Source organism: Natator depressus, chromosome 4 (genome assembly GCF_965152275.1).
Source record: "Natator depressus isolate rNatDep1 chromosome 4, rNatDep2.hap1, whole genome shotgun sequence".
Lineage (NCBI taxonomy): Eukaryota > Metazoa > Chordata > Testudines > Cheloniidae > Natator > Natator depressus.
In genome coordinates, this window is record NC_134237.1 from 15,308,433 (window position 1) to 15,325,747 (window position 17,315).

Below are 17,315 nucleotides of genomic sequence, written 5' to 3' on the forward strand. Positions count from 1 at the left end.
CGGAAGTCGTGGGAGCTCATCAGTGCTCAGCACTTTCAAGAACCAAGCCACTTGTTTAGGTACCTGCATATGGATTTAGGACTTTAAAGTTAGGTTCATGTTCTCGAAAACCTTGGATAGGGAATGGTCCAGTTGGTTAAAACTGCTATACTTTCTACTATATACAAGTAAGGGACACAATGAAAAACTATGGACTCTTAGAAATGTATAGGTCATTATTATTTTTGTGTGATCTACCTACTTCAGTGCTGATATAGCATAATCCAGGGGTCTCAAACACACAGCCCATGGAGTTATTTGCTGCAGCCCGCCAAGCTCCCCGCGCCCCCGCTCCCAAGTTATTTCCGGCGTCCGCCAAGCTCCCCTCCCCCCCAGCATGCAGTGTCCCCGCTCCTCTGCCTACCTCAAGGTGCTTCCCACTGCCAAACAGCTTAGCGCTTTCCGGGGGGCTGGGGGAGGAGCAGGGACCCATGCACTGAGGGGAGGAGGCGGAGAAGAGGCGGGGATTTGGGGAAGGGGTTGGAATAGGGGCAGGGAGGGGGCGGAGTTGGGGTGGGGACTTTGGGGAAGAGGTTGGAATGGGGGCAGAGAAGGGGTGGGAAGAGGCGAGGCAGGGGCGGGGCCTCACGGAAGGGGTGGGGGCGGGGCCGGAGCAGTGGAGGGGAGGGGTGTCAGTGATGCGGCCCTCAGGTCAATGTACTAGTCCTCACATGGCCCTCATGGTGATTTGAGTTTGAGATCCCTGGTTTAATCTTTATTCTGAAATAGCCTCTCATACGTATATGATCTCTGTTCAATCGATTGATAGGTGGGAACAGTAAAAGACTTCAATCCTAATTCATCAGACACTTAGAATAAATAAGAAAGCACGCAAATAACACTAGTCCTAGCAATTTATTCTTCCTGTTCCATGCTCTGCCCCGATCCTTATTGCATCTCTGTGCAGATCTTTAGATCTATTTCTTCAGTATTACGATTAGTGACATATGGATGCTAACAATGTCTAAGGACTCCATCGAACAATCTCGGACAAACACAGCCCCTTTATCGACCTGATCGTGGAAACATGCCTGTGAGTACTGCTACTCATGTGACTAGTCCCATCAGCCTCAATAGGACTGCCTGTTCCTATGCCATTACAAGGAATGGAGGCACCAAAGCTGATTGGCAATGGAACAGTTAGTCATATACGGACTGTTTGCAGAGTGCTCTAAATATGAAAACTAAATATTATTTTATGTCAGCTATTAAACTGTTCCCCAAATCTCTCAAAGCTCTCTTGGCTTTATTACGGCTGAAAGAAAAACATCGATAAAGGCCATGGTGATAGTAAGAGGTGCTCGGGTGATCAGACCCAGTAACAGCAAATGTTCATCCCAGTAAACAAACAAAAAACCCACCTAACCACTTCATGTATAATTAAAATAAGACCTCTTTGCAGTAGACATAGCAAGCAAGCTCAAATTAAAAAATTATTTCCCAACTGATTTCTTCTCCCGTTCCTCCATTCTCAAGCCCCTGCCTCTACATGAGTTACTATCCATATATTGGAAAACTAGGCTTTCGGATGTTCATGTAGGTCAACAAAAGTGAAGTTGACCTAGTGTGCTAGGACTCTTAAACTGTATAGATCAGATTCAGCACACTGATTATAACGTGCACAGGCTCAAGCCCCAAGTCTTTTATTACACGTGTTCTGTCATGGCAACGTTTCCCATTTAAAAAGTAAACACGCACCATTATATGGGTTAAATCTTGCCGCAGTACAGTAACTCCTCACTTAACGTTGTAGTTCTGTTCCTGAAAAATGCTACGTTAAATCAAACAATGTTAAGCAAATCCAGTTTCCCCATAAGAATTAATGTAAGGGTCGGGGCGGGGGGGGTGTTAGGTCAGCAAGTTGAGACAGCTGCTGCTGCCAGCAAGCTCCCTCCGTCCTGCTCTGTGGAGATGGGATAAAGGAGTGAGGGGGACACCCTGACATTAGCACCTCTCTTCTCCCTCTCCTCCCCTCTGCACAGCAAGCAGCAGGCTCCCGGGAGCAGCTCCAAGGCAGAGGACAGGAGCAGCACATGGCAGTGGGGGGAGGGACAGCTGAACTGCCCCGCAACTGATAGCCTGTTCGGCGGCTACCGCACAGGGAACTTAGGGGAGTGGGGATAAATAGGGGGGCTGTCGGTCCACCCTGGTTCCAAGCCCCGACCAGCTAGCTCCTATGGGCTGCTCTTTCTGCAAGCCGTGGACAAAACAGGCGGCTGCCAAACAATGTTATAAGGCAACATTACGCAACTTTAAACGAGCACGTTCTCTAATTGATCAGCAACGTAGGATGACTTTAAGTGAGGAGTCACTGTGTATGCTCCAGGGGGTCAAACACAGCCCTCACAGTTTCTCTTTGTCTTGCTAATGCAGTTTGGGGATGGTTCGTCTCCTAGTATCATCAGGGTGAGAGCATGAATATGAGACTAAAGACTAATATGTGATATTTAGATATTTTCAGTGTACCAAATTTTCAGTTCATCAGACAGAAATTGAACCATTTACCGGTTACAAGTGTTCAGCTCTCTTCATACAGAAATATGTGTGTAGGTATATACAAAAAAGCGGAGTATACACTTACATTGGTACTAATATTTTAAAAACAAGTTTGTCTTTCTGAACCTAATGTTGCTAATGTCTACCCTAAATCAGATAGATTTAGGTTATTTTCATTTTGCAAACTAATCACATTCATGTTAACAATTACAGTGTCTCAACAAATATTGGAAATGTCAGGATTTGGAAGACATGGGGTTATCAAGTCCAACATGAAGGCTATACCTTTGGGAAATCTAAAGTATCCAGTCAAATAATCCAGATTTTAATTTAACAGTAAACCAAATGTGTACTATTTAAACTAAGAACAGATAAGACGCAATTTAACACCAGAAGCAAACAAACAGTCCAAAGCTATAATCACCTGATGTTTCTGGTCATTTTGTTCTTAAATCCATATAAAAAACATACATTACTTCTAAATTCTTATTATGACTCTGGGCATGTTTTAGAGGTGAAAAAATGGTTACCAAAAACTATTGTTATACTTTTTTTCATAGAATACAACAAGATAGTCCAGTAAGCGTCTACTTCCTGCCAGAAATAGACCATTAACCATCAAAAGATAATACTGACCTTGCTTGGAGTGATAAAGTTGCATACTCCTTGAGTGGCAAAGGAATAAATCGTAAGCCAACAGCAGAAGCTTTACCAGTTAGAAACCAATGAGTAGAGTGACAAACATTTTACTCAGACTAACCAATTCATCCTTTAAGAAAAGAACAAAAAAACCATGCAAACTTGGCCTGTACTGTGAACAATCTTCAGTTGCTTATATTCCAGGAGTGCTGATTTTTTTTTATGAAGAGAGGGCCCAATCCTTTAGTCCTTACTCAAGCACAACTGTCATTAAAGTATATGTAAATTTTGCTTAGCTGAGGACTTTCCAGGTCAAGTGGGGTACTACAGAGGTTGTTAGTTGCTTTAACAGTACATAGCTGTTCTACCTATAACTTACGTTGGGTGTTGACTGTGATGTAATGATTTATTCATTTATTTTTATGCATTAATGACTGTTGCATATGGGTATATTACTGAATCTTACTGTTTTAGACTGCCCCCAGTGGACAGTACAAATAGCTCCCCCCAGCACAACCCATTTCAATTGACCATAAATCAAGTAGTAATTATCAGTTAGTCGAGCAAATGCTTGATCAAAAATATGTTTTGTTCCATGCTCTGAAGGTCGATAAAAGTGATCTCTTGTGATACACCCAGAAGAAGTGGCTTCCATGCTAGGAAATTAACCAGCCTCAACTCCCTACACGAAAACACCATCGCACGGTCAGCAAAAGAGCTTCAGCTGAGATGACGAGGCATAGGAAGGGGATGCTGTTCAAGTTTTACAGGACCCAAACCACATATGGCCTTATCAATTAAAAACTGAACTGGGAAGCAGTCCATGGAGCATAGATGTAATGTGGTTGGGCCAATGTTGTTGGAATTGGAAAGAAGTGCTTAAATGTGTAGCTGGTTTCCCTCATCCACAGAACTACAGATTTCTACTGACAAAAGTGTTTATTCTGTTCAGTATTTTGTATACCTCTCATTCACTTTATGAACAGCCTTTGGAACACACAACTAAATGTTTTCTTGTCAGATGCAGTGACAAGAAGCAGAGATTTTGTCCTGTGTGTCTTTGAAGGAGGAGCAAGGGGATATACGGTAGAGTACATGTTGCTGCTTCTGGGAGCAGACATATAACTATACAGCCCTTGCTACTGGCTAGTGCTACTGCTGACCATGTTCATCTCAACACTGTTAAACTCAGATCCAAAATTGTGCCCTTGACACTCCCAAAACTGAAGAACTGCATCAGATCTTTTGCCTTTAGGCTGTTTTTCCCCTACTATGCTACAATTGTATTTGTAAAAACAGTGCCTAGGGCTGGGGATTACAAATTTGTCCCATCTCTGAAATAGGTGACTGTATGTCAGTTGTAAGAAGTCTTTTTATACATTCAAAATATATTTCAATTTAAAAATAAACATGCCTTTTAAAGTCTTTTATATTAAATTTTAAAATGTGTTAAATGCTGTAAGAATGGAGTTACATGTGGGGGGAGTGTAGGTGAGAGAAAAGAGGTAATTGGCCCTTCCATATTTTAAACTCTTCTGCCGACGAGTAATTTTGTTTCCATGCCACCCATCCCTCTCCCTTCCTACTGATTATGAAGCATTTCAGTGTAGCAGTGCTCTGTGGGTAGGTGTTAGCAGTTGCTTTTTTTACTATCTGGAGTGGAATACAGTAGTGGCTTACTTCCCTTTATTGCTCACGTTAGAAGAGACACTCATCCCCTCCTCCTTGCCCGTCAGTTTAATCAATGTAACCATCCCCCTCTTTCCAAATCCTTCCATTGGCTGCCTACCCACTATTGCATCCAACTTAAGCTTCTCATCAACTACCTTCAAAGCTCGCTGTAATTCTGGTCCTCCCTACTAATCTTTCCTTGTCAAGCTTTTCATTGCCCCTCCATCATCCCTTCTACTCCACCCATGCTCTTACCTTTGTCCACTCATTTGTTAGCTTTTTGCACAAGCCTCTCTGTGCGGTCTTCCATGTGACCTCTATGCTACATAGGAGCTCTCTGAACTCACCTGCAAAGACTTGACCCCATCCACATTTAAGTCCCTCTGAAAGACACATTTGTGTGATGCTGTGTATAATGATTCTAGTTCAGGGGGTCTCAACCTTTTTCTTTCTAAGCCACCTCCCCCAACAAGCTATAAAACTCCACAGCCCACCAGTGCCACCACAACTCTTGTTATGCACACAAAAGCCAAGGCCAGCATTAGGGAGTAGCAATCAGGGCAGTTGCCCTGGGCCCCTCGCCGCGGGGGGATGTGCAAAGCTAAGTTGCTCAGGCGTCGGCTTCAGCCTCATGCGATGGGGCTTTGTCTTTCTGACCTGGGCCCCAGCGAGTCTAAGGCCAGTCCTGCTTGGTGGACCCCCTAAAATCAGCTCCCGGGCCCCAGGCCCCTGGTTGAGAAGCACTGCTCTAGTTAACTTGTATATAAACTGCCTATTGTTCCCTTTCCTCAGTCTCAATTTGCTTGTCTGTCCTTAGATTTGAGGTCTTAGATCAGGGACTATCCTGTTTCAGTGTTTGGAAAGCACCCGACTCATACTAGGCACTGCTGTAAGTAATTAATAAAGCCAAAAGTAAAGGCCAGTACAAGAGCTTTGCTTTATATTTTCCCCTGTAGGACAGCAAAACCCAGTAGTAAAACAGCTGCTGCTAGGAGAGATTCAGTCCTTTTTTGTAGTTAAAAAGTAGGACTCATTAAAGACAATCAGTGGTGTGCTTCAGTAAGAGTGAAGATCTGAGAAGTCAGGAAGTATAGCATTTTCAGTAAATAAATTGATTTACTTTGGTGTGATACTATAAACATGAGACCCATATTCATTAAGCAATCTTCTGTGGGTGAAATGAAATGTATCTACAAAGGTATAAATATTCTCCATACTGTGTGTGTGAGTAATCTTTTCTGATGTCCTTTAAGATGAAAGGTGCTGTATAAGACACCTGTAAGATATTAAAATATTAGTATAATTGAACTCTGAATTTTACAAAGGTCTCAAGGGACACATGATGCCTATGTAAAATCAGGGCTTCAGGTGACCCATGTTCCCTCAGTTATAGGCTGGCTGAGTCAGCAGAAAGGGGTGCTGAAGCTCCACAAGGCTGAAGCTAAACTCCAATGGCACTCGTAATTTCTGCAACAGGGGAGCTCTGAAGTTCTGCTGGAGCAAGTCTAACCCTCTGCAGGAGTAGGGCTCTGCTCGACCCGTGCAGGGGATTAAGAGCTCTGCATGGTTAACTACACTCAGTAGCACATCAGATTAATAACAGATAACTTGAGTTTGAATATCTAGCTCTTGTATAGCACATTTCTTCCATAGATCTCAAAGGGCTTTACAAAATACTGACCACCTGATCAATATCATTCCCATTTTACAGATGGTGAAACTGAGGCAGAGAGGTAACGTGACTTTCCCAAGGCCACCCAGTAGGCCAGTGACAGAACCAGGAATAGAACCCAGCTCTCTTATATCACAGTCTGGTGCTTCATCCACTACGCAACTCTGCCTCACCCATAAAACTGGGGTTGCAGTGTAGAAAAAATCATTTAATGAAAGAGGTCATTTTGTGCTATTCAGATGGAGCCTAAATAAAGATGAGCTGCCTTTTCTATTTTCCCTGCCCCCCCCTTTTGTTTACAAGCTCTATAGACACTGTTTTGGCCTCATAATTAACAAAAGTATTCCAAGTAATTAGACTTGAGACTCTACTACCTCAAGTACAACCTTATTCTGGAGTGGGGAGAATATTCTCTGATCTGTATCTGCAAACCTACAATCCTGTACCACTGAAACAGGACCCATCATCTCTGTTCCGTAGAGATTGAAGAAAGACCCTTTAACATATCCCCTTTATGCTATTTCAGAAGACTTGATTTTGTATTTGTAGTTTTAGTCTTTCTAGTGCATCAGTGTTTTACCAAGAAAATGAACAGCCTGTAGGCAGTGTAAGACCCTGATTCAGCAAGGCACTTAAGCATGTGCTTAACATTAATTATGGACTTAAGTGCTTTGCTGAACCAGGGCCAAAGTATTGTTGTAGGTGAGAAATTAGAACATAGCTTTTAAAATGTGCTCCTAGGGAGGAGGGAAGAGACGTGACCTTTTAAAATAAAGCAAGAGACCGGTGTTTCATAACAGCTACGTCCTTTTATAGATATAAGTGGTACTGCTCAAACATCTGTTTTTGCGGGCTTCTTCATAGGGAATTTGCATACGCTTATACATATGCTGATCCAAAGACACCGCCAGGTTGGCACATTCACCAATAGTTCACCCTGCACGTGGTGCTGTATAAAAAATACTTCTGGGACCGTATTGCAGCCATGTGGCTTGCTGGTGTGCTGAATTCCCCCACCTCCTCTTCATCTGTGTATTTCTTCACACACAGCCTTCTTACTCGGACTATGTGCAGGAAAAAGTGAATTTCACCCTTTGAGAGCTCATGCAACAACAGTAATCAGTACGATTATTACTACCATTATATTGTTCTATGATACACTCTCCATTCTTTGCACTGTATTTTTTTGCAATTTGGTTTCACAGTCAGAGCATAGCTAAGTTGTCCGCTGATGTACGATGCGGTAGTGTATCAATATAAAAAAATCAATATTGCTACCCAGACCGGTACCTATGCAGTTGTACAGTGCACACAGCCAAGTAAGGTGGTGTCCACATTTGTCTTCCAAAAATAAAGAAGCATCTTCAAATTCAAATGCTGTCATACAACTGTATTGCTCTCTGATTTGTGATTGGTAGTTTGTTACATGGTGTACAGAAACTGCACAAATTAGATTCAGTGTGACTAGCTCACACTGGTAGATTTTTTTTCCCCCCATTAATTGAGCTATAAGATTTTTCAGACTAGTTTTTCAAAAGATCAGGACCCCACCGGCTCCCACTTAGGCATCTTAAAGAAATGGAAAGATTTTCAAAGCGCTCAGCACCCAGCAGTTCCCATCATTTTCAGTAGGAGCTGCATTGTGCACACCTGAACAGCTGGCCCTACTTGTTTATATTATCTTTTGAAGATTGATACCAAGAGCTGTCAAAGGAGAGAAAATGTTGTTCTCACAGGCCAGGTGTATTAGAAGTAACCAAAGGGCACAAAGGTCTGACAGTTTACCTATTTCATTAACATCAGATCAAAAGTTGACACTCTATATGGACCTTCAATCTCTTTTATGTGAATAACTGCAAAAGAGGCACATCTGAATGCACCTGCACCCTTCTACATGTCTATGTGGTATATGTGAAATAAGAGCTGTTGGTTGTAAAAATGAATGTAAAGTTATGTTTTATATTTTCTTTGGCCCTGCAGGTTCTCCGGGAAAGGCAATTGACAATTCAGCCAGCAGTCAAGAAAATAATTTAGGGAGCCCAAACAAGACTGAAAAATCAAGTCAAGCCTCTCGAGAGCACCATTCAGGAAGAAAAACGGCAGGGGGACAAGTGCAGAAAGGAAGCGATGAGTCAGAGAGTGACTTTGAATCTGATCCTCCTTCTCCCAAGAGCAGTGAGGAAGATGAAGAGCAGGAGGATGAAGATGTCTTACAGGGGGAGCATGGAGACTTTAATGATGACAATGATACAGAACCTGAGAACTTAGGCCATCGGCCTCTCCTTATGGACTCTGAAGATGAGGCGGAGGAAGAGGAGGAAGAAAAGCAGAGTTCTGATTCCGATTCTGATCACACCAAGGGAAAGCCCATGGAAGGGATCCCTTGCGGTAGATACAGAGAGGTGGGTGGCAGTCGTGAAGACAAAGAACCTAATGTAGCACTCTCTTCCTTGCCTGAGTTACCAAGTACTGTGGCCAAGGTGAGCCCTGGCCAAGAATTTGATGTGTTTGGGGCTGTCCCCTTCTTTGCTCTTCAGACTCAGCAACCTCAGCCAAGAGAAGAGAGTGACACAGATTTCTCTCCTCAGCCTGCTTTTCTCAGCCTGAGGCAAGAGCAGGATGACTTTGATGTCTTCACCAAAGCCCCATTCAGCAAGAAGGTGGCCCAGCCAGATGGCCCGATTGTAGGAGCTGAGAGCCAAACCTCCCCTACTTCTCCCCGAAGTGTGGATATTTTTGGCTGCACCCCTTTCCAGCCTCTTCCCACCCCAAAGAGCAGTGAAAGCAGAGAGGACCTCTTTGGGCTTGTCCCCTTTGAGGAGATTACAGGGAGCCAGCAGCAACAGAAGGTGAAGCAGCAGCGGAACCTGCAGAAACTCTCCTCCCGGCAAAGACGCATGAAACAGGAGGTGCCCAAAAGCAATGGGAAGCGCCACCATGGCACCCCGACCAGCACCAAGAAGGCTTTGAAACCCAGCTACCGCACCCCAGAGAGAGCCCGCAGGCACAAAAAAACTGGCCGCAGGGACTCCCAAAGCAGCAACGAATTCCTAACCATCTCAGACTCCAAGGAAAACATAAGTGTTGCATTGACTGACAGCAAAGATCGAGGCAACCCTTTGCAAGCGGACGAGAATCTGCTGGACCCCTTTGGAGCCAAACCTTTCCACCCACCAGACTTGATGCGGAACCCACAACATCAAGGACTGGGTGACAACCGTGGGGACCATAATATAGTAGTGCCTGGTAGACCTAGACAGAGCTCCCTGCATGGGGCCGTTCACAGTGGTGATGGGCTAAAAACAGATGACTTCGGTGCAGTGCCCTTCACAGAACTGGTTGTGCAGAGTGTAACACCACAGCAGGCCCAGCAGCAACAGGCATTAGAGTTAGATCCATTTGGGGCAGCTCCATTTCCTTCCAAACAGTAAAGGCTTCCACCAGATTTCTTGTTCTCCGCACTATTTAACTTTGTTTTTAAATAGTGTAATAATCCATCTGGTTGAATTGACAGGAAACTGATTTTTCGTACAGTTTATTCAGCCTCGGTACTGCATGCCCAGCTCTCCCCAAAAATTTAAAATCATGTGTTTTTGTATCATATAAAACACCCAGAAAAAGGAGGAAGCATTTCAGTAGGACAGCACATTTCCAGAGGAATCAGACGTGAGCTCTTATTTCAGCCACTGACTTTGTAGCCATGAAATATACTGTTCTGCACTTTTGCATGGCCTTTCCACTCACAGGCAGTGCCAGGGGAAAAACCAGGGAAGAAGGTCTGCCATGATGCATCCAGTAGGTCTGATGGAATGGAATCCTTCCATGATACAAACCTGTGACTCTCTGAGACCTGAGATAATACGTATCTGCTGGTATCCAGGATTTGCTGGAAATTTTTCAGTCTCCACCTTCTAAATGAAAGCTCTTTTCTAATCCTAACCAAGACACCTACTCAAAGGATTGTGTGTCTCAAGATTGTGGAGTGTGGTGGTGGCTTGAGAACTGGTGCACAAGTAGAGGTGAAAGGCAATTTTTGTGTGCCTGAGCATAAATGTTTTTACAGTAAGTGCCATTAATGTAAAATAGCAAAATGAAAGTCTCGAGTTAAAACTAAAGATATAGAGAATATATTGGTTTGCTAGATAAAATCCTGGGTAACAAAGTAGCAGGGATACAGCCAGCGTTTGCAGCACTTTGAAGACTACACAGTACACTTGACAAGAGGGGCTGATTTACCTGGGTGCCATGTCTAGCACAGCAGGAGTATATCAGATCATCAGTACAATGGGCAGCAAGTGCAAACACGTAAAGATTACAGAGTGGCTTTATTCGATTATTAATTAGGGTGTGCATCTGAAAATACCACTACTTTCTTTTGGATTTTTATTCCAAACAAAATCTGTGTATACCTTAGAAACTGTTTTTAAACGACAACTATGAAATTGTCGCATAATATTCTTTTCAGTTCTGACAACTCTACTATTGTACTTAGTCTGTTTTATAAGAGTTTCTGCTAAATGCACTGAGCTATGAAGAAGCTATACCATGAAACCACAGAGTTTCAGAAGAGAAGCAGTAAGCAGCAGGTAGCTTGTAGATACTGATTACTATTCTGTCAGTAAACTGCATTTCACACCACAAGGCCTTACAGACAGGACCCACTTCCTGCTACAAAGTACCTCTAAGCCAATAGGTGCACATGAGATTGCTAAAAACGTATACTACACAGTATATCATGATGGGCTGGTGATGCTAATCCACTTGGTGAATACATGATTTAGCTGTTCTGTTACAAAAGAATATACTAGCTATATATGGGCCTGAATCTCCACTGTCTTGTGCCTTGTGTCTAGTCACTTACACCTATTGCAAAGTGAACAGAAATCAGAATGGTGGTATTTGACACCCATTTCACACTCATTTTTCACAGGTGTAAATGACTAGACACGAGATGGAAGGCATCGGGTCTTCTGTGTTTATTTCAACATGGTATATCTTGCTCTGAATATTGACATTTTGCACAAAAAACCCATTTTAAATTATTTGAGACAAATCAATGGATGAATGTATATACAGATGCAGTGAGTGTTCCCTTCCTACCCACCTGTCCACCCCCCCCCCCCCCACACACACACACATTGTGGATTAGCTAAACATCTAGATTAACACATTTCTTCTGAAAGTCTTGTTAATAAGACAAATACAGTTAGGTGCAGACTTCTCCATAGATTTTTTCCAGAGGAGTCTGGCTCTTTTCACGCACAAAAAGAAAAAGGGGACTTCTTAAAACAAATGGCTGCTCTCCTTTGATAGCTTTATTCCATTTTAATTGACTGCTTTTTTGGATTGACTAGAAACCATCTGTAGCTAAAGTATTCATGTCTCTGGTCTTAGGCATGAGAAATAACAGCTGCATACATGGGTCTTTATCTCTTCCTCTCTTTTTTCTTTATTCTGACAAAACAGATGAAATTCAAATACAAAGTCTTGCTGAGTTAGGGGTGTCCTCGTGCTAAAATGTTTAGCTGTGGGAAAGACAGTTAAAAATGGGTAACCTCTATCTATCTGCATCTGAATATTCCAGTTCTTTTAGGCTCTATCCCTGTTGTTCTTTCCTATTCTTGTGCCAGGAAGCAAATGTTGAGCTTGCGTTTTTTTCTGGCTCTCAGATTAACACTGATTTACAAAAAACCCACCAAACTGCTTTTATTGAAATTTTATGCACCTACCTAATTAGTTCTTGGAAGATGTTAATTCCAAAAGTGAACAGGTGATCAGATTACTCATGGGGGTAAATCGTGTAATGTGGACTCAGAAATTATAGTAAATCATGTCTAGAACACTCTGGTCATTGCTTTCATTTGTGTAGAATGATCTTAACTACCTGCAAAACATTTGTCTTAAATTGGAAAATTCATTTTTTAGTCTTAGATCTATCTCACACACAGGAATTATACCTCTGAATTTAACAGTCTGCACAAAGGGATTCTTGACTCTGCTCTTTGAAGTGAAAGGGAGTTTGCCTTTGACTTCAATGGGGGGAACATTGGGCCCCAAAAAAGGTTATGTACTAAGATAACTCTTTCCTGGATTTTCAGTTAAAATGAGCATAGAAGGCAGATCATTGTCATCCTAATTGGATTTCTTTTCTAAGACTTTTATCCTGAAACATGTTTAAGTTGGAGAATGTTTTAAATGTTTTCGTCTTTCTTTTCTCGCAGCAGAAGGAAGGTATATGTTAGATTAAATGAGACTCAGTAATGAAGTCTCATTTAAGGGAAACAAAAATACTGTAAAACCAAGTAATTCCAAAATTCTCTGGCCTTTCATTATTATGGCCTTTCCTTCCTAATGGCTTAATATACCTTGATTTATGTATTCTATTTATTTAGCAGATCCTTTTCAGAAATGACTTATTTTTAACATGTTTCTGTAGTGACAATGATTTTTTGGAGGCGATGGTTAAGAGAGACAATATTTGCATGCCTTACAAACCTGGCTTTGCCTGGTTGGCTGTGCAGTAGACTTGGCCTGTGGAGATATTGACCTTGAGTTTAATTTCCATTAAGATCTGTTAATGGAACCAAAGTAACTGGTGTCACTGGGGAAAACAGTTTACCTTTGCCTGTACTGTGTGTGTGTGTATGCATGTATATATTTTAAAAAGGATTATTATATCATGACCAAATACTGGAAAAAACATACTATGATAAGTACCACGATGCTGTATAAGACAACGATAGAAAGGTAGGGAATTGTCACTTTTTTTTTTTTTGGTTACCCAGCAGGGAGTATCGTTTTAGGGTTTGATCCTTCCCTCTAGAACAGGGATCGGCAGTCTTTGGCCTGCGGCCCTCCAGGGTGAGCCCCCTGGCGGCCCTTGCCAGTTTGTTTACCTGCTGCGTCTGCAGGTTCGGCCGATTGCAGCTCCCACTGGCCGCGGTTCGCTGTGCCCGGCCAACGGGGGCCACGGGATGTGCTGGCCGCCGCGTCCCACAGCCCCCATTGGCCTGGAGCGGCAAACTGCGGCCAGTGGGAGCTGTGATCAGCCGAACCTGCGGACGCGGCAGGTAAACAAACTGGCCCGGGCTGCCAGGGGGCTTACCCTGGCGGGCTGCGGGCCAAAGATTGCCGATCCCTGCTCTAGAATATAAAAGGCAGCAGGGGAGATCTTCACAAATCAACTACTTTCAAACTGCAGTAGATCCAAGCACATTAGGGAACGTAGTGCCATGATAGCAGTCCACACAGTCCATCAGTGGATAGCACGCTAGCATGATGTAGATTTACACCCCAGCTGGCAATGCACTAGCTGTTCGTCTTAACAAGCGTTGAATGGATTTTCTAAGATTGCACATCTTGTCAGAAGGTACTAATAAGCCCTTCATGGTTAAGGGCAAGAGTCACTGAAAATAAGTCTAGCTTCTCTGCAGATCCCAAAGCATCAGATTTGGGAGATCTGCATTGCTTTTTACTAGCTTGCACAATACAAGAGCTGGACGTAGTTTAGTGTGTCCCACACTTACGGAAATACCTTTTAACATGTTCCAGCTAGTCAGATGAGATACCCACTGTGAAAATAAATGGATACTTTGACTACTGTGAGGATAACAAATAGAGTTTATCTGGAGGTTTTTATACTATACGGTGTATTTTTATATATATAAATATACACATGCACTCACACATTACATATCTCTTGGAGTTAATGTGATTTTTTTTTTTTTTTTTTTTAAGTATCATTGCAACCACAATCATTTTCATGTGACTGGAAAAGAGAATATGAACAAAAGCCATTAAAAATGCCAGGGAGACATGAGAAAAACGCCAGGGGGTGGGTGCCCAGTTATTTTTCTATAGTACTTCTTTCAAAAGGAAAATCAAATAATTGTGTGTGTACCAAGTTTGTTTGTGTGACTAGGGTGTCCTCTAATAGTAAACAGCATACAAGCTATTTTTAAATTGCTGGCATACAGCTTTAAGTGCACTTTCCTGAATTACACTTCCATTTCTTGTTAGACTTGAAGTTTCTAAAGCTTTTTTGTGTACCACTAAACAGAGAACTTTAATTTTTCTGTGAAATTGATGTACATCATAAAATACTTGCGATTGTTATTAAAAAAATAATCAAATGTGATAGTGATTTTGCAGACCTCCTTAAACAACTAATTGTGTAATATCATATTCCTGATGAGCTGCCATTAACGTTCTCCATTTAATCACTAATTGAGTTTTACGGCATTTTACCTTTTCACTGCTACAGACTTGATTTTGGTCCCTAGTTCATTTTGTTTGAAATATTTTTTTTCTTATTGTTTATTATATCTGCTGCCTAATAATCTGCTTTCTCTTAAAGCAGTAAATCCCAGTGGATTACACATTCTTTTATAATTCCATGAATGCAACATATTTACTTGACTCCGTCCTGCAGAAGATTTTCATATGTGAACATTCAGATTCTTAATTGGGAAGCCAAATGTTTGCAATTTCCATTACTGGCTAGAATTCTAAATACTGTCTATATGCTTACTATACAGATTCTGCCCTGCAATTGATTTTCTAACCATTTCTTAGGATAAAACTACTCTGGGCCAATCTACTAAAACCCCAGAGCAGACTGGGGTAAGAGTAGGGCTTTATTGAAGACTAATGACAATGTTAATGTTACCCCTATTCAAACCAAATGTAAAAGTAAAGTGAAACGGGAAGAAACCAATATTAGTAATTGGTGGTGAGTACCCCATATTAGTGGTGATTTGGCTGTGTGTTCTGTCCTTCAGTCACCATCATTTGATTCAGAAACTTACTACCCGCCGGATCAGTGGGCAGCGATCAATCCAGCGGGGGTCAATTCATTGCATCTAGTCTAGATGCGATAAATCGACCCCCTGAGAGCTCTCCCGTCGACTCCTGTACTCCACCGCCGCGGGAGGCGCAGGTGGAGTCGATGGGGGAACGGCAGCAGTCGACTCACCGCAGTGAAGACACTGCGGTGAGTAGGTCTAAGTATGTTGATTTCAGCTATGTTAGTCACATAGCTGAAGTTGCGTAACTTAGATTGATCCCCCCCCAGTGTAGACCCGGCTAGAGTCTCAAAAATGATGTACATCTATAAAAGAAGCTTTGTTAAATAGGCGGCTAATGAGATTTCTTTTCATCTGTAGGTCCCTTTTCAAATCCAGCTCAGTTTGCCTTTGAGTAAAAGTTACCAACAGCTGGTTGGCTGGTTATAGTCTTATGCTAAACACTTGGCACCTTCTTTAGCAGTCTCAGTACAGGACCCAGTGATTGAATAGGCACAGAAAATCTCTCATTCTTCTTAGGCGGTTGTTACAGGTTGACTGTCCCTTTAAGGGGGGTGAAACCCAGCCACACATGGGCCAGCTGAGCTCCCCCTTCGCCCCATGATATTGATCAGCTGCAGTTTTAGATGGGTTCATTAATAGGCTCAGCTGGGTGGATTGCACATAAGAAGGGTTTGCTTCTTGAGTGGAGTGAGGCCAAGTTCCCAGGAGAAGCAGCAGACAGCAAAGGGAGCTAAGAGAGGCCGGTTGTATGGTTGGCTCCTCTGGGGGGGACTGGAACTGAGCTAGGGCAGACTCAAAGCAGGAGGGGTGTGGCTGGTGGGAAGCAGTGGGTACTCATTGTGTGTTGGCTAAGTGTGGACTCTGAGGGGAGGAAACCTGAGAGCCAGCTTTCTGGGAGAAGGTTGAAGGGCTGAGCACTGAGCCCAGGAAGGGCCAGGAAACTCTTGGTTTATGTCAGGTGTGAAGATTGTTTTGCTGGACTCTCTGTTTATAGCTCCAGAAAGGGACGGAAGGGAGTCTGATTTGGCCAGAAGGAAATGGGGTGCGGTTGTTGCAAAACCAGGTCTTGCTGGAAGGGGATGTTGAGAACTATTACAGTGGTCTTTTTAGTTAAAGATGTAAGCATTTTGGTCAGACTTTTGGGGGGAATGTGGTGGGAGGGAGAGAGCTTACTCTGATGCCTGTGCTACAGCTAATTACAGTATTTAAATCTCCAGGACTATCCGTCTGACATCTTTTGCAAGTGCTGAAATCCACATGCACACAAACACACAGCCCGGGTATGCAACATACGGGGAGATAGCATAATTACTGTTAAAGTTCCTTAGGATTCACGACAGAATCAAGTAGAGGAATATATGTGAGCAATTTTTCTGCTCTAGCCCAAAACCCACTCCTTTTCATATGCAATATCTTGATGTAGGCTACACGTACAGCAAGATTACTTGGTAACAACACTACTATGGGAATTTCACTTTTATGGTCTCTACTAAGCCTACAGTAGTTTGATTTCCTGTAACAATGCATCCAAGAAGAGGAGAAAATGATGCCCCTGTTGTTCTAACATGAACCATGCTTAGCAGAGAAGGAGGGAATGTCTCATTGAGGAAGGTAAGAGAAGCATCACAGGTGAACTCGCTTTACTTGTGCTGACCTGGTTTAATTCAGGCTGGGACATGGGCCAGGCCCTCCTGTGTCTGGGATTAAGCACAATGTATGTACCTGTGCCCTTTGCAGTGACTAGGACCTTGTATTGGAAGTGATCCCTGTCCAACACAAACCTATAACCCAAAATCTCCTGCAATTACTTCATCTTGAAATATGACCAAGATCCATCTGTTTGACTGACCCAAACTGCTCCTGCAAAGGGAGGGAATTAATATTGGTAGCCAAAGAAACCATGCAGTGTTTCTTAGAATTTGATCAAGTTTCTTCAGATCAAGAGGGAGCTGAAGGTTTTCCTCCTTTTGGGAATGAAAAAACTGCGAAGG

The 17,315-nt window shown here is 42.7% G+C and overlaps 1 protein-coding gene across 1 annotated transcript in view; it reads left to right on the forward strand.

The window, feature by feature from the left end:
* Positions 1-13,449, forward strand: part of BMP2K (BMP2 inducible kinase) — a 106,911-nt gene extending 93,462 nt beyond the window's left edge. Inside the window, exon 16 of the mRNA XM_074950468.1 lies at positions 8,498-13,449. Within this exon, the coding sequence (XP_074806569.1) occupies positions 8,498-9,948 (1,451 nt within the window). The 3' untranslated portion in view covers positions 9,949-13,449. The remainder of the gene's footprint in view (positions 1-8,497) is intronic.
* Positions 13,450-17,315: the final 3,866 nt, after the last annotated feature.